At 49.3% G+C, this 22,475-nt stretch overlaps 2 protein-coding genes, 1 long non-coding RNA gene and 1 pseudogene across 6 annotated transcripts in view; 1 reads left to right on the top strand and 3 right to left on the bottom strand.

Moving 5' to 3' along the window:
* The window catches only part of DYNC2I1 (dynein 2 intermediate chain 1), a 54,621-nt gene extending 54,437 nt beyond the window's left edge, over positions 1–184 (bottom strand). For both annotated transcript variants that reach the window (XM_044246939.1, XM_044246941.1), the window contains exon 1: positions 108–184. In XM_044246939.1, coding sequence (XP_044102874.1) covers positions 108–122 — 15 coding nt within the window. In that variant the 5' untranslated portion in view covers positions 123–184. The remainder of the gene's footprint in view (positions 1–107) is intronic.
* A 1,189-nt stretch (positions 185–1,373) lies between these two features.
* LOC122905244 lies at positions 1,374–8,801 on the bottom strand. Its single transcript, XR_006384335.1, has 2 exons — positions 6,444–8,801; positions 1,374–2,456 (listed from the first exon to the last, which is right to left on the bottom strand). It is a non-coding gene; the product is annotated as an uncharacterized LOC122905244 (long non-coding RNA).
* A 569-nt stretch (positions 8,802–9,370) lies between these two features.
* The window catches only part of ESYT2 (extended synaptotagmin 2), a 78,779-nt gene continuing 65,674 nt past the window's right edge, over positions 9,371–22,475 (top strand). For all 3 annotated transcript variants that reach the window (XM_044246937.1, XM_044246936.1, XM_044246935.1), the window contains exon 1: positions 9,371–9,697. In XM_044246937.1, coding sequence (XP_044102872.1) covers positions 9,386–9,697 — 312 coding nt within the window. In that variant the 5' untranslated portion in view covers positions 9,371–9,385. The remainder of the gene's footprint in view (positions 9,698–22,475) is intronic.
* Positions 16,475–16,964, bottom strand: LOC122905243 (annotated as a pseudogene).

The raw sequence follows: 22,475 nt of genomic DNA, 5'->3' as shown, positions 1-22,475 counted from the left end.
GACCCGACCCGACCACGGCGGGAGGGAGTCGGGACGCCGACAGCCGTGCGCTCCGGGCCCACGGACGACCCCCAGACCGGCCCCGCGCGCCGGCCTCTCGCACCCACCTTCCCGGGCTCCATCGCGGTTCGCAGGCCCAGACCGCGGCCGGCGTCCCCGGCTCCTAGCAACTGGCAGGCGTGAGCAGCGGAGCGCCGAACGACCGCCGTCCCGGCATGCCGCGCGGCTGCCCCGAGCGCGCTCTCGGCCCTCCCAGCTTCAAGCAATTGGCAGGCATGAGCAGAAGAGCGCCAAGCCACAGCTGTCCCAAAGGGCCCCGCGGCCGTCCCCAGCGCGCCTACGCTTCCGTAGCTCCTAGCAACCAACAGACAGAAGCAACGGAGGGCCGAGCGACCGCTGGGCCCGCTGACCAATACCCCAACACCCCCACCACACAGTGGAGCGGAAAGGGAGGGGGCGCGGTCCGGCTCTCCGGCCCGCTCAGCGCTCGGTTGAGTTGCGGGGGCGCAGCCTCGGTGCGGTAATTTAGCTGGTCTGATTGGGAGGACGGGAGCTGAGCCGCGTGGCTAGACACCCGGAGCTACTTGCAGGAAACGGAGGCATGCTCCTGAGCCGACTTCTACTTAAGCAGCTAAAACTCCAGTTCCTGGTGCCCGTATCCTCAGAGCCCACCGACCAGGGACTGGGAGGGCGCTATACTCAGGTCCTGAAGCAGCATCAGGGAGCAATCTCATGTCCCACCTCTTAAAAGCAAGAAAATTAAGCATCCCAAAACTCGACTTAGCAAATATACAGTAGATTAGGAAAAGAGCTTTCAATCTGTGTATGGCTTTGCACCTTAGAAATTGTTTCCCTATGTATGTACCGGATAATAAACACCCTGTAAAAGACTGGGAATAGGGGCACCTGGGTGGCTCAGTGGGTTAAGCCTCTGCCTTGGGCTTGTATCATGATCCCAGGGTCCTGGGATGGAGCCCACATGCGGCTCTCTGCCCAGCAGGGAGCCTGCTTCCCTTCCTCTCTCTCTGCCTGCCTCTATGCCTACTTGTGACACCTCTCTCTCTCTCTCTGAAATAAAATCTTAAAAGAGAGAGAGACTGTGAATAACGGGTTTGAAAATGCAATTGTCGAGGGGCGCTTCGGTGGCTCAGTGGGTTAAAGCCTCTGCCTTCGGATCAGGTCGTGATCCCCAGGTTCTGGGATCCAGCCCCGCGTCCATCTCTGCTTGGCGGGGAGCCTGCTTCTCTCTCTTTGCCAACTTGTGATCTCTGTCAAATAAATAAAATATTTCTTAAAAAATGTAATTGTTGGAAGAATGATTTTTTATATAAGACCAAAGACAAAAGAACTGAAACACTAAGATATTCTGCATCTCAGATTTATCAGAATTATTTTATTTGAAGCTTAATATAGAAGTCCATCTTAAGCATGCCAGACTGAACAGGGCTGGTCCTAACCCAGTGATGCACATTATAATAACTAAATGTTTAGCTGTTTCCACAAATTCTTCTGCATGTTTAGTATGCAAATGTTACTAAGGAAAGATTCCCCTTAATATTTCATGCACACAAAAAAGAGTAGACTCTCAAATCATGTATTAGGGAGTACATCCATGAGCATGTTAGTAGTAGTCTGTGCTTTTGATAACATTTTCCTGGAAATACAAAATTTATTTAGCAGATGTCGTGTTTTTGAATCATATACTATTATGAACCAGTTTACAGTTTTACGGGATCTGTCTACTTTGTTTCAAAGGCCATTTACCTAGCTTCTTGCCTTAGAGAAATTAATAGCAGATCTAAAAAGCCTTTTATATTTCATTGTACTCTGGTCCTGGGCATATCACTACTTTCTTTTCTCACTCATTAACCCTTTAGGAAGAGCTCATTAATGTCACTCACTAACCCTTTAGGAAGAACATAACAGAAAAGGAAGGTAGGAAAGGTAGTTTCAGTGAGAGCTGTGATATTTGAGGAATTGCTCCAAGTGAGGCACCAAACTCAAACCTTACATTGGGCCATTTGCTTCATTCTCGTGGCATCCCTGTGAGGTAGACATGCTGCTTTCCAGATGAGGAGACTGAAGTCCAGAAAGGTTAATTCACTTGCCTAAACTCACAAAGTCAAGCTGGTGGATGGGCTGATGCCGGAGTCCATGCTTTTAAGCACTGTCAACCAAGAAAACAGCTGATTCTGGAAAAGCTTCGGACTCTGTTGACTAGGAGGATAAAGTCATGCACACCATGTGACAGACATGGGTCTCAAGTGCAACCAGATGCCTTTCAAGATAATCGTGTGTTGACTCTGCCCCTTATTTCCACTGCAGCCCACTCCCTGCTTCCATCCTTCATCAGCAAATGGCATGACTTCAAGCTCCTCAGATGCACCCTGTTCACGGGCTTGGTGAAGGCAGTCTCCTCTTGCTCACTATCCCCAGCACAGCTGCTGAATAAATGCCTATGGAGAGAGCATTTCTTTAACAGCATTTCTCTCCTCAGACTTCTTATAACAACTATTTTCTAAATAACTCATTTGATCAGCAGTTCCATTTTATCTTGTACTACTTCTTTTATTGTGTTCATTTACTCAGTAGATGCCTTCCGAAGTTCATCTGATGACCTGGGAAATGACAGAGGGCTAGAGATAGAAAGCTACAGAAACACTCTTTGGACCTCTAGGAGCTCGTGATTGCTAGGACAGAGAAATAGGCAAACGCTGCTAAATAATGTGAACATGTAAGAGCAGTGAGTGAGGAGGTGATAGACAGCTGTCCAGAAAAAATAACTGAGTTTGGAAAGGACACATAATTTCTCAGAGAGGCTGGGAAAGAACATCTTGAGAGGAAAGCAAATATGGGTACAAGCACAGAGAGAGGAAGGCTTTGGAGGGTTCCAGAAAATATGATTGTTCCTTTAAGTGTGCTGTAGAAGAAAGCATATAGAAATAAAATCCAAGCCACATAGACCATTATTAATTATCTAGTAGCCACACCTTAAAAAGTAAAAAGAAACAGATGAAATCAAATTTAATAATGTAGCCACATATAAAATGTCATTTTATATTACATTTAATGTTGAGTTATTTTACATTTTTCTTACACAATCTTCAAAATCCAGTGTATATTTTATACTTACAGCACACCTGAGTTCAGACCAGCCACATTTCACGTGCTCAAAGCCCCATATGACAAGTGACCTCTGGAGCAGAGCAGGTGTCCAGCACACAGTACGTGAGTGGAGGTGGTGTGGGGGCATGGAGTGGCATGAGATGGTCAGAGAGGAGGCCGGAAAGAGGACACGGCCAGTTGGTGAAGGGCCTCAAAATGGCATGATGTGAAGCTTTAAAGCGTTGTTGGGCAATTTTAATTCATTAAAACCAGAAAAGAATGCTGTGTTTGCAGGCTGAGGGACAGGGGTTCGAGACAAGAGGGAGCTAGCAGTGAGGACTTCGGGGGCTTTGCTGCCACTGTGCAGCCTGCTTCTCGGCCCTTTCTCCCCCACCAGAGACTTAGCTGCAGCACCTCTGCACAGACCCTGCTCTGCTCACATCTGGTCCCACTGCTTTGTTAAAGTTCTCCTACATCCTCTTTTCTAGAATTTAAACACATCTGTCCATCTCTGGACTCACTGGACTGTCAACCAGCTTATAATTCCAGGTTATGATAAAAACAGAAATGTTTTTCACAGTAACAAGCAAATTTGTCACGAAAATCAAGAACCTTCCTTTCCCAGCCTCTTTGGTTTTCAAGGTCAGGTAATTTTGGTGTCACTAATGTCTGTGTACATGGATATGGTAGAAAACCTGCCTGTGGGTTAAACTAATGAACTAACGTGCTAGTGAGACGTTTGATCAGCCTCTCACTGGCTGTGTGAACCTAGGCACTTTGTTTTACTACCTTGTGCCTCAGTTAGCTCTTCAGTAAAATGGAAATCACAAGGTACCTATTCTGTACAGCAGCTGTGAGGATTAGATGAGTAATTATGTAAAGTCCCCAGAACAGTGCCTACCGCAAACTAAGCACATAGTGAGCTAACAAGTTTATTATTGTATTATAGATTAGCACCTAAGTTATAACCTAAGTTATAAACATCTATGGCAGATGAAAATAGGTGGAAAAACAAAATTAGAGCCTTCCTTTATCAATTTATGAGTTACCTGCTACTGTATGAAACCACAATTGGAGCACTCCCATCAGTGAAGAGATTGTGGTCGGCAGAACACTGGCCCAAAGAGTCCTGCCCCTGCCATCCACTCTTGTTTCACACTCTCTCCTTGAGTGTGAGCAAAACCTGTAAATGTGATGGGATCTACTCCCGTGGTCAGGTTACTAAGCAGTGGACTAAATTGGTCAAAAAGGAGATAATCCTGAGTGGGCCTGACTTTCAAAGGCGATACATCTGAGAGGCACTCCTGTCCTGGAAGACAATGAAGCAAACTGCCATGCCAGGAAGGGCCAAAGAAGGGGGTGCATGGAAGGACCAGAGTGTGACCCCTGAATGTCATCCTGCAGAAATTAGGGATTTAAGCCCTACAGCTGCAGTGAACTGAATTCTGCCAACACCTTGACTGAACTTGGGAGGGGATCTCAGATGAAGGTCTCCAGGAGAGACCACAGCTCAGGCAACAAGGCAACACTTGGTTTCACCTGAGACTTGAGCAGAGGACTTAATGAACCCATGCAAATATCATATTCAATAACAATAAAAACTGGAATGGGGGCTTATAACTTGATAGATGGCTTCAGTTGGGTGCTCTAAAATGTACCATCTAATTCAGACTTTCCCCAAGAATATTAGGGCTCCCCCTCACATGCGCAGAGTTGCCTTGGGGCTCCTGAGAGCTGAGCTATATTCAGCAGACAAATGTAGTCATGGAGATAAGCATAAAGTATAGACAACATTAACTCAAGGAAGGAAATATCACAAAAGGCTTCGCAGAAGCAGAGATATACAAATTGTTTTGGAAAGAAGAATTGGAGTTTTGCATAAGGATCAGGGAAAAGGGTAGTCCAGACACAGAGAACAGCAGGTGCAAAGGCACAGACAGGTAGCAGCAGGGTTTGGGAGGGATGAGCAGCAGTGCAGACCGTAGGTTGGGAAGTGAGGTGAGAAGTAGGATCAAATGTGGACAAGCTCTGTGTGTCATGCACAGGAGCTGGAACTTCACATTAGAAGCAAACAATATGTAAGCAGGGAAGAGATTCAATCAGATCTGCATTTTGAATTGGCCCTTTGATAGAAATATGGACTTTTAAAAATGACTTTTGGATTAACTTCAAACTTGGAAAATATGCAGGTACAAAGCACTCCCTGCCTCCATTGCCGAGATTCCCACCATGAACCTCCCAGCACACATGTTCCCCTTGTCTGTCATCTAGCGTTCATCTGTCTACACATATGCTTACCCACTATTATTAGACTTGTTCTGAGTCATTTGACAAAGAATTTCAGATAGGGTTACTCATCACTCCAAAATACTCGTGTTTGTTTTCCCAAAACAAGGACAGCCTCTGCCCCCACAGCCTGCCAGTCAGGAAGTCAACATGGTTCCAGGTCTAGTGTCCAAACCACGGACCCCCCTTTTCCACCAACTGTCCCCAAAACACTTCTTTTCCTTCACAGCCCAGATCCCACAGAGGAACACACATTGGATATAGTTGTGTCTCTTCAGTCTTGTGACCTGGAATATTTAATTCCTAAGTAAGAACAGAGGAAGACCCTACATTGCATTGCCCCAAGGCCATACTCAAGTTTTCTCAAGCTCTCTGGCAGAATGCCCCAGGAATGCTGCTGTGCTCCTCTTTCTCTTTGTAATTGGTAAGTGTCTTGTAGTTAGTATTCCAGTGTTATTCCTCATCAAACTTCCACCTGCTGCCCTTAGCCTCCCTTGATAACTCACTCTTGCACTACAGGGACTGCTAAATGGTGAATTTTCCATCTGCGTGATTCCAACAGTCTATTTTCTGTGCACTCCTCACTCGCTCATTCAGCTACATCAGAATGGACTCATGGGTTCCTGTTTCACTCCCTGGTTTATAATCTGCCAATGTCATTCTTGATTCTGGGGCTCAGATTGTCCCAGATTTAATCAGCAGGAGCCCTTCAAGTCATGTCAAGGACATGCACCCCATGCCCTTTGACAGCACATGATTCTCTAAGCATTTTCTTACCTCCTGGCACAACAAAATATTCCAGGCTCATCTTGTACTTTCACTGCTCCTGAAGTCAACTGTTTCTCCAGAGATCTCTGGTTCCTTTTATTGGAAAAATGCTATCTAGACACCAAAATCTGGGAGTTACTTGTGCTTATTGGAATGGGGGTACCATTGCTTCTGGAAACTCTCAGCAGACAGAAATACAAAATACATAAAATAACACGGAGACACACTAATACAGACATATCTATTTTGGGCCTCTGTACATGTCAAAACACATGAGTTCATACCTCCTCCAAGTCCAGTCCAACACAAGGGTTCTTTCTGGATTCTCCCTTTCCATGCTTGTAATTTCTTCTCCAACAGCAAGAAACCTGGCTTTCATTATCCTCAGTGTGCATTTATTTGCTAACAGAGCCAGGCTGACAAGTCAGCCTTCCACCTCAGGCAGGCCTGCCACTGCCTCTTCTATGGTGGGGAGGGATGGTCTCTGTGCAACTTTGAAAGAGCAGGATTAAAGGGTTACCAGTCAAGTCAGAGATTTCTGTAATGATCTGAGCAAGCAAGAAAGGAACAAGCCTTTTCTGATTCTCTTGGTTGCATAGCACAGAAACCTCTCAGGTGGTTCAGGTAAAAATGTGGTTGGGTCACCAAAGGAGTATCTCAGAAAAGATAGGAGTCTTGGTGAGTTTGGGCAAAAAGAGTCCTGGTTAGTAGTATGAAAGGAAGAGAGGCAAATTGTGCTCCCATGGGAGAGGTGATAGGGAAGAAGCTAGAACAAGAGGTAGAAGAAGTGGACAAGATAAAGGCCTAGACTTGGGTGAGACGGGATGTGAAACAAAGCAGAAAGGATTCACCTTAAACAGAAGGCAGCTCTTTTCTCTGAAACTTGAAATGTTAAGGGCACGGTCTGAAACTTTAGAGCTTTTTACTCGATCACTCACAATGATGTTCTTCTTTCCTCTGAAAGCAGTGGCTTTCGTTAAGTGTCGGCACATGAGGAAGGAGGTAACATGAAGAGCTTCCAGGAGACTGAGGAGTTTAAAAATACCAGCAAAACCCAACTGAGCTGGGCCTGTTACTAGACTCTGTTCAGAATGAGATGTGTTCTGCCTTGTTGGTGTCATTAAGCACAGGGAAGTGGCCCGAAGTTTGAGGGCAGCTGAGACCGGGAGGTTGACTGGTGTCCAACATGGACACTTCTCTTCAGTGTATTTTACATCCGTAGGCCGCTCAGGCTAAACACCACTGCAGATGTGCAAGACTTTTTATGTGGTTCGTGTTCATAAATCCTTCAAGGACCTGATTCTAGGGCTCATTAGAGGAAAGACCACAGGACGGAAAGGCTCATGCCCATTCCTGTGTTAACAAAGTAATTAACTGTCTTCCGTTTGTAATTCAGTCTTGAGTATGACTTGGCATTAGCACATTTAGCCGTTGCTGAGGAAAAGGTTTGAGACTGGCCCTTTTATATCTTTACAACTAAGTGTAATACGGGAAAGAGCAAGAAAAGGAAAACCTCCACCCTTGCTTGAGGTTGAGTGTCCTTGCCCAAAACCGAGCGTTCTGGACCCTGGAGCAATGTTTCTGATACACGTTTAGAAATCTCCATGCCACGCACACAGAATTGTATGACCTGAAGAGAAGGGAGGTCTCGGCTATTCATCGAGGCATGTGCCAGCCTGGAGACACGATGGTAAACACTGCCAGTCCGGTCACTGCCCTCACGGGCCTTCGAGCCCGGCTGAACCATTAAGGAGACGTGGGCGAGGCGATCAGCACCGGCACCTGCTTCCCCCGGAGCACTCCGGGAGCACGGAGTCCTCGACCTGCTCCGCGGACGATGCTGGGACGGCGCTTCCGTCTCCGGCCGCGGTTTCCTGCACGCGGCAAAGCCGTCTGTGGAGTGTCATGCTTTTGTCCTGAGGACACCAGGCTTCGTCCCTGCAGCCGTCCTAGGTATCAAGTCGTCCCTCCAGGATCCCCGCCATGGGGGAGAGGAGCTCGTGGCAACGGGAGGCGCACCATCAAGTCCGAACTCCAGGCGGGGGACGCTCGGGGGACACGACGGACACCGTGACGTGTCACTCCGGGGGACAAACTCGGGGGACACGACGGACACCGTGAGATGTCACTCCGGGGGAGGGGGGAGCTTGGGGGACACGAGGCGACAGCGCCGGTCAACGGCCGCCACCGCGCGTGCGCTCCCAGCCCCCCCTTCGGAAGGAAGGATGCTCAAGGTCGCCGGGAACGAAGACCGGAGGAGCGAGGGACACTCGTCCGCCGCCGGCCCTCGGAACGCAGCGTGGGCTCCACAGCGCTTCCCTGGGGCCGGCCCTGACTGAGCGTCCGGACCGTGAGGTAATCACCGGCGGGGACCCGGAAACCGTCGTTCCTCACGCTCCCCGCGCGCTGCGCGGACCGACCTGTCTGCCCCGAACAGCCGAGAGACCTCCAGACACGGAGCGTCCTCCCTCCGCGGCCCGCCGCACCGTCGCCCCACGCGGGAGGGCGCGCGGATCCAGCCGGAACTTCCCGGAAGCCGGCAAGCGGACACCCGCGCTGGAACGCGCCCCGCTGGCTCCCCGCCGGCGGCAGCGACCGCGCGGGACCCCGCAGCCGGAGCCCGCCCCGCGCGCTGACGTCACGCGCGGGAGACTTCACGCGTCGGCCCCGCCCGCCCCCGCCTCCGCCTCAGACGGCGGGCCACCCGCGCCTGCGGAAGCGTGGGGACGTCAGGTACGTGCTCTAGTCTCACGGCCGCGTCCGGCCGCCGCGGAGGCGCGCCCCGCCCCGCCCCGCCCCGCCTGCCCCACGTGACCACGCGCCCGACTGCCGGAACGGCCCCACCCACTCCCGTTTCCGTGGGCGCCCGCCCGCCCCCGCAATGAGGTAGCGGTGCGGCCTCGCCCACCCATCGTGAATACGTGGCTGCGGTCCAGGGCCGCGCTGGGCCGCCTGAGTGGCGCCCCACCCCGCGCGCCGACGTCCACGTCGACCCCACGCTTACTCCCGCCTCAGCTGCCGTGCGCCCGGCGGCGTCCCCCAGCCGTCCCCGCCCACCCCTCCTGGGCACCGCCCGGCCGCCGCCCCGCCCACCCTGCGTGCTGACGTCGCACGCCGCCCGCGGGCGGAAGCGCGGGCGGGAGGTAGCGCCGGCGCGGTCCCCTCAGAGGGGCGCTGGTGCGCGGGCAGAGGCTCCGCGTCCGGGTGGGGACGCGAACGCTGCGCCATGAGCGGCGCGGGGAGCCGCGGCGCCGAGGCCGGCGCTGCCCAGGCCGAGTCCGCGGGCGCGGCGCTGAGCGTGGACGTGGCGGGGCTGCTGGCGCAGCTGGCGCGCAGCTTCGCGCTGCTGCTGCCCGTGTACGCGCTCGGCTACCTGGGCCTGAGCTTCAGCTGGGTGCTGCTGGCGCTCGGGCTGCTCGTGTGGTGCCGCCGCAGCCGCGGCCTCAAGGCCACCCGCCTGTGCCGCGCCCTGGCGCTGCTGGAGGACGAGGAGCGCGCCGTGCGCCTGGGGGTGCGCGCCTGCGACCTGCCGGCCTGGGTGAGTGCGGCTCCGCGCGGGCCCGGGATCCGCCCCGCCGCCCGCGGCCCCGCGCGTCTCCTGGCCGGGGTCCCCGCGGCAGCGGCCGGTCCGCACGCTGCGCCCCAGCCGCCCCGCCCCGGGCCCCCGGAGCCGCACAGGTGAGGGCGCGGGGCGGCGGCAGCGGCGCTGACTCGCGCCTCTGGAACGCGGGGCGGCGGCGGCTGGGCTCCCGCAGACCGGCGGCGCCCGCCCGTTCACGGCGACGGCGGGGGGCGGGGAGCGCTGTCCGGGCGGGTGTGGCGCCGCTCCGCGGGGTCGGGACGCGGGTTGTCCTCGCGCAGGCCGGGGCTCGGGGGCGGGCCTGGCCTGCAGGGCGCGTTCCGGGGGCCGGGCTGGGGGTGCGCTGACAGCGGGGTCCGCACCGCGAGTCGTCTGCGGGGTCGCGTCGCAGTGAGGCGGGGAGCGCGGTCGGGGCCGCCTCCTCGCGCGCGCCTCACCCCCCGTGCGCTCCGACGCGGAGTCGCCGTCCCGCGTGCGGCAGGCGTTCCCGCGGGGCTTGCTGCGGGCTCGTGCGGAGACGGCCGCTGGGAGGCTCCCGGGGTCCCTCTCCCAGGAGCACAGGACCCGAGAGCGGTCGCGGCTTCCCGTGCCAAGACGCGTGCGGGGGAGGACACGGGAGGCGGGCAGAGGGCGGGCGCGGGGCCGGGTGGGCAGGGGCCTCACTCTGCCGTGTGCCGGCGGGTCCGCGTGTGGCGGTGCGCAGGCCGCGCGACGGCGGGGGCAGCGCGGTGCGGGGAGGGCCGTCATCGCCGCGGCCGCGGTGCGGGACTTTAGCGAACGCGCTGCTTCGGGGTTGCGACCTCGGTGTGGGCCGTGCGGGAGCAGGAGGTGCGTGTGCGTGTGCAGGGCGCCGACGCGGGCGGGCTCAGCGCGGTGGGAGCGGCTGCCCGACGCGCTCGCGGCCTGCGGGAACCGGGCCTGCCCAGGACGCGGCCGCGCGAAGCCCCCGGTGAAGCCCCAGGCCCCGCTTGGGGCGGAGGGAGACGTGCGCGGCGGCTTCAGCTCAGGCCGGCGGGTGGGGGGGCGGCGCCCGGTGCGTTCTGCGCACTCGGCCCTGCGGCTTCTCCGTACCCCGCACTGCCGCCGTCGCTCGCTCTCCGTCCGTCCGCTCCGGGAAGACGCCGGCTGGGGGACGAGAGGCCTGAAGGGAGGCCGCGGGAGGAGGGACGTGCTTGACGAGGGTCACGGAGAAGAGCGGGGACGGCGTCGGTCGCCGTCGGTGCCGGCGGGAAGCTCGGAACCGGGCACGGCGAGGTCTGCGCCGGTCCTGCCCGTGTGGCCGCCAGGACACGTGGATTCCGCGCTGCGAGCCGGTGACACCGCAGACTCGCGCTCTGGCCGCGGGTGTCGCGTCAGCCCCGCGCTCGGGGGGTCGGTGGTCGGGACGCGGGACGCGGGCTTCCGCCGGGCTGTCCGCGCTCGGGCCCCGGGGAGCGCTCTTGCCGCGCCGTCGCCGGAGGCCGGAACCGAAGGCGCGTGGGCAGAGAACCCGGCGCATGAGACCCAAGACTGCGCGGGGTCCCGAGCGGAGGAAGAGCGAGCGTCTGTCTGGACTCCCAGGGTTCGTCCCCGGCGTGTGCTTCCGTGAAACGGGGTTCGCGGAGCTGATCCGGACCGCCGGTCGTTGTGTCCGCCGCGCTCGCGTGGGTCCTGGAGGGACGTGGCCTGAGAAGGTGCGTCGGAACCCCTCGGGCCGCGAAGGGGCTGCGGGCGCGGCCGGTGGTTGCACCGGCGCCGCGGCTGCTGCGGTCCGCAGAGCTGTGGACGCTGCAGGGCCCTGGCTTCCGCGGTCGGAACCGAGGGCGGGTTGCTAGACCCGGGGCAGTGAGGGCTGCTTTTCTTAGCTTGAATGGTAGCTTAGGGTCAGGCTGTATGCGGGCGTCGTCTTACGTACTCGGGCTCTAGGAACGCTGCTGTCTTAGGTTAGGGTTACTTTGTGCGTTCAGGCCAGACTGTGGAGGAAGGAGTGAGCTGCAGGTAACTGCAGCGCAGGAGTTAGGGTTAGGTTAGGTTAGGGTTACGGTAAACGTGTGGTGGAGGGCGCCTGGGTGGCTCAGCCGGTTAAGCCTCTGCCTTCGGGTCGGGCGGGTCCTGGGATCGAGCCCCGCATCGGGCTCTCTGCTCAGCAGGGGGTCTGCATCCCTCTCTCTCTCTCTCTCTGCCTACTTGTGATCTCTGTCAAATAAATAAAACCTTAAAAAATGTATAGTGTAGCTTTCGATCCTGCGAAGAACCGATTCTGAAAAACCGACCAGTAATGCTGGTTTTGTTGGACCTAGTGAGTCTTTTCTGTAGGTTTTCATAATCTCTGCTAACAGTTCACAACGTTTAACTTAGAATAATATCACAGATACTGTGAATATGCTGAAAACCATTGACTTGTACATTTTAAATGAGCAAACTGGTATGTGCAGTATATCTCAATGGTACTATTTAAAGGTATATATACTGAATTTCTTTTAAAAAGAAATGAAAAGTTTAGTTACAATATATAGAAAACTCTATGTCCTTGCTTATGGAATTCCAGCTAAAACTCTTACAATTCTGTTTTTTTTAATTTTATTAAGCTTTTTATTTTAATTCCAGTATAGTTAATATATAGAGTTATATTAGTATCAAGTGTACAAGGTAGTGTAAAACTTTTACAACTTTTAAAAATTATTGTTTCACCTTAAATTCTAAGGCATTTACATTTCAGAGACTATTTAATGAAAGGTGTGGGCTTATGAATGAAAACTGACAAGGTAAATATTTTTACGTTGATCTTAATGTTACTATAAACACTGACACCATCATGGCTAAACAAACAAATTCTAATAAATGAGATAGAAATTATGCCTCAAAGATACAAATAACTTACATGTGTGTTTTTCTGTGAGTTATTACAAACTCTTTCTTTTGATTCAAAGTAGTAACACATAATTACGTATGTTAAGAAATTTAGGGTATAGATTGGTTTTATATTAGACTCATTTATCATAGCATGATTTTTGAATGTATTGTGGTCTTTATGGTTTTTTAATCTTACTTAAATTCAGTTAACATATAGTATATCATTAGTTTCAGATTGCTTTTTTTTAAGATTTTATTTATTTATTTGATAGAAATCACAAGTAGATGGAGAGGCAGGCAGAGAGAGAGAGAGGGAAACAAGCTCCCCGCCGAGCAGAGAGCCCGATGCGGGACTCGATCCCAGGACCCCAAGATCATGACCTGAGCTGAAGGCAGCGGCCCAACCCACTGAGCCACCCATTTCAGATTGTTAATGATCTTTGCATTTTATTAGGTTTTGTTAAGTCATCTGTTTTGGTTTCCATGACACAATGCTGTCTCAGATGAATTTCCTTTCTCCATTTAAAGATCTGAGGATCTACTATATGCAGAAGTAGAAGAGGTCTTCATGCCCTCGTGTGTGTGCTGTCTTTCAGGTAGATACAAGGCAAGATGTGATGGCCCCAGTGCCACGGTGGTCAGAACAGAGGATGGGAGATGGTTAGTGGTGAGAGGATGCATATAGACACATTTATGGACATTGAAGAATAGAAGGACATGGCATTATACTCTATGGGGACAGTAGGATAAACATGCGAGAGCTGGAAATCAGGCAGAGTCCTTGGTGGGAACATCAAAGCCCACCTGGACTGTCCCAGCAGGAGGAAGCTGTGTGGAACGGGATGAACTGAGGCTCAGGAGGGAGGAGTAGATGTGCTTCATGCAGCTTGGGCTGGGTTCTCGGGCAGCTCTCCCAGTTCACAGGGACCCTGAGCTGAGCATAAATATAAATACTACTCTTAAGGCTCACAGTATTGGGGCGCCTGGGTGGCTCGGCGGGTTAAGCCTCTGCTTTCGACTCGGGTCATGATCTCAAGGTTCTGGGATTGAGTCCAGCATCGGGCTCTCTGCTCATCCGGGAGCCTGTCTCCCGTTCTCTCTGTCTGCCTCTGCCTACTTGTGATCTTTGTCAAATAAATAAATAAAATCTTAAAAAAAAAAAAAAAAGACTCTGTTTTGGCAAGGGAGGAAGGGGAGATAGTGATGTATTCGAAATTAAGCTTCTGAAATCAGAAAGTGGAAGCGCCTGTGCAATGGAGCAGAGTTCTCTTCTTCCTTCCGCTCTCAGAAAACAAGCCAAGATTCTTGCGGGATTGTTACTCTTTGTACTGTGGAGGTAGCTGAAGTACCCGCCCACCTTCCCTCAAATAGACCATTCTCCTCCACCCTTAATAACCTTATTGTGGTGAAGTACTGAGTCACCTAGTGTTCTTTTGGAGTTGGGTGGGGCACAGTTCTTACATAAACAATATCAGTGGTTTCTTTTGTACGGAGTCATTTTTCCATTAAACATCTTTTATTTAAGGTTTTCTTGTGATCTTTCTTTTTATCACTGGCTTTTCTTCATTTATTTTTCTTACCTGTTATGAAAGTCCTATTTTTTTAAGGAAATCATTTATTTTTTTAATTTTTCCTAGAGTAGATCACATTTTTAAGGAAGTAGCTCACCTTACATGTAGGGATTAGAAATGCGCTTTTATGGATTCATCTATTTACTCCCACATTTATTATCATTGCTATGTCTCAGGTCTCCTGCTAGGTACTAGAGACAACTGTGGATAAGATAAGGCCTTAAACCTCAAGAATTTACCAGCTGGTAAGAGCGCAGAGATCTATGTGTAAATATTAGTTTAATCATAGTATGCATTTGCAGTTGTTTTGTTTTGTTTTTGTTTTTGTTATTAATAAAATAAGATTCACTTTTTTAATCCAGGGGAAAAAATGCCTTAAAAACATCATTCATAGAGATGCCTGGGTGGCTCAGTCGGTTAAGCAGCTGCCTTTGGCTCAGGTCCTGATCCCAGGGTCCTGGGATTGAGTCCCACATCAGGCTCCTTGCTCAGAGGGAAGCCTGCTTCTCTCTGCCTCTGCCTGCTTGTGTTCTCTCTCTCTCTCTCTCACAAACAAGTAAATAAAGTCTCGGGGGAGGGGGGACATCATTCATCATTGCAAACCACCCATGATAGTAGTTGGTGGAAAATTACAACCGTGAATGGGATTGTCATTGTGAATTTTTCTATTTGTGATGAACCATACTAAAAATCATTTGTTCAGGAAAATGTGGTTTAAAATTTAGTTTTCTTGATGCTTAACTATGTATGGAGAAAGGAAAGGCAGATCTCTCTTAGGTCTTTCTGTTGGTGAAGTGGTGTATGTTCATTTTCTTAAAAAATATGCCATTTAGAACATTTCGTACATTTGTACCTTGTCAGTTCATCCAGATCCCCTCTTACATAGATAACCTTGAGAAGGGAAGCATTCCCCCCACGAGGAGTCGCAGTTCTTAAGTAGCTTTCCTTCCTCTGCTGTGTTGGGATATTAAAAGTTTGTTAACAGGAGGAATGTCCAGTCTGAAGTCGTGGCTTCGTATAGACAGTGTCGTAATGCTTGCTTAGAGACGGCTGAGAAGACTGGCCGGATGTCACGGACTGTGTGTCCCTGCCACGTGACCACTGCTGTCATCTGGCAGCCCTCGGTCACTGCGTGCTATGTGGCACAAGCGGATGAACGGCCTGCCCTCCTGCTCTCAGTCTCACACGTGATGGCATTGCTGCTTTGGTGCACACTCAAGAAGCCGGCTCCAGACCTGGTAACTGTGCGTTCCTGTTCGAGTCCAATCCCTTCCTAACTCTGCGCAGTTGGGCAGATCAGTCATACCCTTTAGACCCTCATTTTCCTCATCATTAGGGAAGCATTAAAATGAGCCATGAAATGAACATGGTGTGGTCATGAGGCTGGAATGAGGAAAGGCCAAGGACGTGCTGGGCCTGGGAGGGTGGGGCTAGTGGTGCCCTTGATAGTGATCAAGGTGGCTCCTGCTCCCTTTCAGTTTCCTTGGTGTTGCTGCCTGAGTCATTTCTGTTACCCCTTACCTCTCCTCCCCCACTTCAACTAAAAGAGGGCAGATGAGACCTGGGGTTTCTCTTTGTTTCACTGTGGTTTATTTTGTTGCTAAGAGTTTATCTGCCTTAATGCTTTGTTACTGTTCACACTCAAAAGTACTACTTACAATTTCTCTCTCTCTTTTCTCTGTATATCCCTAAACTGATAGCCAAGGAACCTACGTTGTAAACCTTCATCCTTGCCGCTGCTGCTCCCTTAAACGCTACCCTGGGGACGTGGTTAATTTTCCCTTGAAGCAGCTGGCCCAATGCAGTAGATAACCATAGTTACATTCCAGCAATACCATGTTGTAAAATTTTTTCATTCATTTTCATTTGAAAATGCACTCCTATTTCTGGGTCCATTGTAATAGTTTAACTTAACCTGTATTATCTGTGGAGGCATTTCCTTCTGTTTGCATCGAGGGGTGATACATTTTAGGTTCCCCCAAAATAAGGGTAGAACTATAGATAAATCCAGTGATGTGGGAAGAGAACTTTGTCCAACTTGCTTCATGCGGCAAATACTGCACTGGAGTACCTGTTCAAATTGGTGCAGTTATTGATCTGAGCAATACTTTTATTTTCTGTTTTCTTACTGAACTCTGCTTGCGTATTTGTTAAAGCATTTAGTCAAATCTGCTTTGTCCTGTACTTGTGTGTAGGACTAGGAGTTTGAAACGAGAACTTTTTTTTTTTTTTAACATTCTTAGTTTATTAATCCTCGCCTGAAAAATCTGCACAGTCACCACAGATAGAGCCACTGGAGCATCTTTACTCCTTCTGTTGTCCAGTCTCCAGCTCACTTCTTTTTGCCAGCACCAACGTTGGCTTTCGCAGTCCCCCTGGCTTTCTTCATTGTGTTCCTGCGTTCTTTTCGCTGTGTTCTTCTCATACAGACCGTGTCTCGGAAGTCTATGTTTGGGTTCATTTTTCTTTGCATAATCCAAGGAATCCTAAGTCATGCCAAAGCCAGTTGTCCTGCCACCACCAAAATGGGTTCTGAACCCAAATACAAATATGACATCTGGTACGGTCTTGTACATTTTGGCTACTTTTTCCCAAATTTCTGTCTTCAGTACTGTTGCCTTTCTGGGATGAAGGACATCAGTAACCATTTGTGCTGAAGTAGTCTGTTGGTCATGAATTTCCTGGTATGGAGAGTTACCATGTCGTTCATGATGGCGGCCGAGCTTCCAGCAGCCAGAGACGAAAAGAGACCCACTGTCCGCCAGCCAATCATTATCAATGGAGTAAGGACTTTTAATATCCATTTTATCGGCTAGCAGAATGCATTTAAATAGTTTACTCGGTAGACCTAGTGAATTTTTGGAACAGTGAACTATGTACCCCCCTTGTTTTATTAGGACTTCCTACACCCAGTTTGTAAGTTGTTATGTAATGCCCATGTTGCCATTACTGTACGTATTGGAGGTGCACTGTCTCTTGGGTTCACTAATTTACTTCATTCATGCTATAAATACTTAAATGCCTAGCAAGTGAATACATAAGATCTGTTAATACTTTCTAAGTTAATGTCTGAGTATTGGGTTACTGAAAGCAAAAGTTCAAATGTAATTCAAACCATAAATGAAATATAATTTCTAGTTACTCTTTCACATGCATAAAGATCTTGAAATCAGGGGTGCCTGGGTGGCTCAGTGGGTTAAGCCTCTGCCTTCGGCTCAGGTCAGGACCTCAGGGTCCTGGGATCGAGCCCCACATCAGGCTCTCTGCTCAGCAGTGAGCCTGCTTCCCCCTCTCTCTGCCTGCCTCTCTGCCTGCTTGTGATCTCTCTCTGTGTGTCAAATAAATAAATAAAATCTTTAAAAAAAAAAAAAAAAGATCTTGAAATCTACCCAGTACCTAATACAAAGTGTTGATTTTATGTTACAGCTGGAGTCAACTTGTGGTTTCAAGTTGGTGGAAATAAAGGCATGAACGTTGCTATGCTCATGAAGTAGTTTAAAAGGAATGAGCAGGAGGGGAAAGGTTACAGCTGATCTTTGCTTGCTGCCTGCCTGGGATCAGTGTAACAAAATACTGCAGACTTGGTGGTTTAAAACAACACAGATTTACTTTTCATAAGTCTGAAGGCCAGAAGTCTAAAATCAGTTCCTGTGGGCTGAAACCAAGGGGGTCATCAGGTCTGCGGTCCCTCCGGAGGCTTTTCCCAGCTTCTAGAGTTCCATTCTGGAGTTCCTGGTGCCTTCTCCGTCTTCAAAGCCAGTAGCTGTTTCCATCATCATGTTCCTTTCTCTTTTGTATTTCTCATATCTGCAGCCCCTCCCGTAGAGATGCTGGATTGCATTGTGGCCACCTGGTGTATCCGGGATCCTCTCCCTAACTCAAGATTCCTAATTTGTCATATCTGAAAGTCCTTTTTTTGCAATGTAAAGTAACATTCACCAGATCTAGGGATTAGGACATCAACATCTTTTGGGGAGCCATTACTGAGCTGGCCTGTGTCTTGGAATACTTGGGAGCAGGATGGCTGAACAGCGGTAATTACGGTTCAGCCATATTTCATCAGTTCTGAAAGACACTCCCACCCCCCACCCCGCCCCTTTGTATCTGTGGACTCGATTCATCTCCCAACCAGGTGTCGAGTTAGCAGGCTCTTCTTGTGGCATAGAAAGTAATGGTCTTGTTTTAAAATTGATCTCATCTTATGGCTGTTCCCCTTTCCCTCTTTGACCCTAATGTGTGGTGTTGAAGAGATGAAATAAACAGAAACAAATGGGAGAGAGAGGAGCTAAGCCTTTGGAAGATGGGCGGCTTACAGGTGGCAGCGTTTTTGCATTGTAGGTGAGGAGAAAAGCACATGAAGCAGGGCCTTGCCCTGTGTAAGTGTAGGAGTTTGGGCTTGATCTATTAGGTCAAGCATTAAGGAAGCATCGAAACATTTAAAAGAGTGGTATGTCTCACGTTTAAAAAGGGCACATAGTGGGTGATGTATGAAAGTGTTGAGTTACTGTATTGTACTCCTGAAATTATAACACAGCATGTTAACTAATTAGAATTAAAACCTTTTGAAAAATAGTAAAAAAAAAAAAAAAAAAAAAAAAATTGAAAGGGCGTGTATAACAAGATAAATTCTGGAGTGATACCGAGGCAGACCAAGGGGACAAAGACTGTGGCCAGTCTGAGCAGAAGGAAGGAAGGAGAGGAGATGGAAAAGTAGGTGACTCCAGGTTACTGGCCTGGGCTCCTGGGTGCAGAAATGATGGTGCCATATACCGAGTAGGGTATACAGGAGCCGCCGTAAGGATGGCAGTTGAAGAAGCCTAGGGAAGTTCCGAGAAGTATTATCCAAATAGCAGCCACACATCGGTATGTGTTCAGTTCACAGGCGACGGGGGGTTGAAATCACGCTGGAAATGGGAAAGGGAGGAAGGGTGTGTGGATAGCGTAATAAGAGCTGGGGCTACGGCAGACCCTTTGTGTTCCTGGAGGAGATTGGGATGGGAAAGTAAGGAAAAGGGTGAATGCATTTAGTGCTACTTACTCTCTGCATAGACTCATTTAGACCCCACAGACATGTGACCCTCTTTTTACAGCTGAACCGTGCAAACTCTTGAAATGTTCTGTGATTTGCCTTTAGTCCCGGCATCGGAAATGCCGGGCAGAATTTGAACTGGGAAGTGGTCTAGCTGCTGTGCCATTGTTTCTCGCTCTCCACCTTCTCCTGACGGTCGTGAAGAAGGAACTGGGCATTAGACATTGTTCTATCTAGTCATTTTGATAATCTCCACTTTTCAGAGGAGGCAGGTAAAGCCCTAGGGCTTTAGCAGTTGCCCACAGTCACACAAATACCGGAGGCGATGCTGGGTTGAGGTCCCGTGTCCCTGCCTGCCATGTTCTTTCCACTGCTTCTCAGTGCCTGGAGAACTGGGTCGGCCACGGCACCTGCAGGCGTGGAGGGGTACACACTGACACAAACTCGTGGCCCATCCCCTCAGCCAGATAGCTCTTTAATTCATATAGCGCTAGGGGTCTTAGTGTGTTAGGGGTAACAACTGGACAGTGGCAGAGATTTCAGATGTTTGTGATCTCTGTGAGTATTTGGGATAAGTAATAGAAATGTTCTTTCTTGGTTGTTTACTACTTACATTTCCAAGGTTTTGTATGGGATCATTTGCCTACTGCCTGAAGAATTCACTTTAATATTTCTTTCAGTGCAAGTCAGCCAGCAATGAATTTTCTGTTTGTGTTTGTTTACAGAAAAAATGAGCAAATAATACAGAATTCTTATATTCCAAGCTAATATGACTTCTTATCTTAACATACTGGATTGGTGCGTCCATGTGTTACAGTTATTGAAACAGTGTTGATTCATTTAGCTAATGTCCCCAGTTTACTTTAGGAGTCTCTCTCTTTTTCTTTTTTTTTTTTTTTTTTTTTAAGATTTGTTATTTATTTATTTATGTTTTATTTTGAGAGAGAGTGTGTGTGTGAGTGGGAAGGAGGAGAGAGAGGGACAAACAGACTCCTCCTGCTGGGTGCAGGGTCAGATGCCAACCCCAGCTGAAACCAAGATTTGCTCGTTCAACCTACTCAGCCGCCCAGGCGCCTCAAGAGTCTCTCCTTATTTTGTGGGGTAGTATCACTGCCCTAAAAATCCTCTTATTCTCTCCCTCTCCCAAACCCCTGGGTTGTTACTGAGCTTTTTGTTGGCCATAGTTTTGCCTTCTTCAGAATGTCAAGAACTTAGAATTATGTAGTATGTGACCTTTTCATGTTGGCTTCTTTAACTGGTAGCAGTATGTATGTAAGGTTCCTCATTTTTCCTGGCTTGATAGTTCATATCTTTCTTTGATTTTTATTGCAGTAAAATTCAAATAACAAAGTAGTAACTTTTTAAAAGTCATTTAGTTCCTTCACAGTGTTGTGCAGCTCTAACCTCCATCTGGTTCCTAAACGTTCTCATCACCCCAGAAGAAACCCTGTCCCTTGAGCAGTCCCTCCCCATTTCACTGTCCCCCGGCTGGCACTAATGTGCTTTCTGTCTGTGATTTTCCTGAATATTTCCTGTAAATGGAATCGTATAATATGTGAGCTTTTGTGTCTGGCTCGCTTCACTTTGCATGACATTTTCAAGAGTTTACCCTGCAATAGACATCGTTTCTTTTTATGGTGAATAATATTCTATTACATGGATATACCACAGTCTGTTTATCCATTCATTTATCTTTCCATCCATTGATGAACATTTTGGTTGTTTCTTTTGGATTATGTAAATAGTCCTGTGAACATTTGTGTAGAAATTTTTATTTGAATACCCATTTTCAATTTGGGGGGTTTATATACCTAGAAGTGGAACTGCTGGGCATAAGTTTTTAAGGAACTGCCATATTATTCTCCACAATAATGGGACTGTTTTACATCCTCACCAACAATGTGAAAAAGTTCCAAATCCTCTACATGCCTGCCAACACTTTTTAATCTTTATTTAACTTTTAACCATCACCAGTGGGCACTAGCAAAGCTTTTTTTTTTTTTTTTAAGTAATCTCGGTGCCCAACATGGGGCTCAGTATCAAGATCTCAAGATCAAGAGTCACTTGCTCTGCTGACTAAGCCAGCCAGACCCCCTGAACACTTGCTGTTTGTTGTCTTCTTGATTATAGCCATCCTGGTGGATGTGAAGTGTCATCTCACTGTGGGTTTATTTGCATTTACATAGTAACTAATATCCCCTTCATATGAAGATGTGTATTTCCTCCCAACTCCGCTTTTAGTTGAGTTTTGGTAGCTTTAATTGGGCTGTGGTGGGAATATTTGTGTCTCAGAGTTGGCAGTCTCAAAACTGGTTGTAAATGTGTACCAGCATCTCCCTGCTCTGAATGACGTTCCCCTCCTGCACAGAGGGTTCACCCTGTCCTCTACCGCACAGTGAGAAAAGATCACCTTAATCTAGTGAGGTTCCGAGTTAGCACTAGAGCAAGTTGCAGGGAAAAGCTCTGTCTTGTCTAGTCTCACCCACTTTCAGGCCCAGCCCTCCAAATGTAGCCGAAGACATGCGGGGATGATAAATCCCCCTTCAGTCAACCTCAGGGTCCGGGTTATGCTTTCTCGGTACAAGGAGCCCGTCAGAAGCTCTTTTTCTTGTTAGAGGCTAGTTCCTTGTCCTCAGTAGCTTAAGAATTTGGCAGATCGCTCAAGGGTAACACGTGAGAGTAGGTTCACTTCTTTCCCCCAGGGATCTTGGACCATGGAGTCCTGTTACTCAGCTGACCCCAACTCCCAGTGCTTTTCTCCCTGGTCTTGTGAGGTTCCCATTCTGTGGCTTCTTTGTCTCCTAGCTACTTTCTCAACCTTTTCTACACACCCCTGGGAGGACAGCCTCAGAATGTCACCTCACCACTGTAGTGTCCTCTCTCTGGTAGTTTAGCCTCTCCGGCCTTCATTCCTTGGCAGATTTCCAGTGTAATATGCACATGTGAGAGTGTGAGCACGTGTGAATGAGTGTGTTTCATCTGGCTTCTCTGGTTCTCTGCAGAATCGGTCTGGTGCAAGGTTCTCCTATGCTTATAGCTTGAAGCCAGTGTTATTTTCAGGGAAAAAATAGATTTGTAAACTCCTAGTATAGTGCCCTGTGAAAGTCAGAAGAAAAAGTTTTTTGTTGACTGTTCGATTTGGTAGGGGGATGGGAAGATAGATTCAGGAGAAAGGGATTAGGTGTCAAGTTTTATTTGTGTAATTTTATTTCAAAATGTTTTCCCTGAGTAAGTATTTTACATTTAAACATTTACATTTACATTATGTACTTCCTCCCTCCAAGGTTTTATTTAAATTCCAGTT

This window comes from Neovison vison, chromosome 4 (genome assembly GCF_020171115.1).
Source record: "Neovison vison isolate M4711 chromosome 4, ASM_NN_V1, whole genome shotgun sequence".
NCBI lineage: Eukaryota > Metazoa > Chordata > Mammalia > Carnivora > Mustelidae > Neogale > Neogale vison.
The sequence above is the reverse complement of the archived record's forward strand: the minus strand, read 5'-3'. Positions and strand labels throughout refer to the sequence as shown.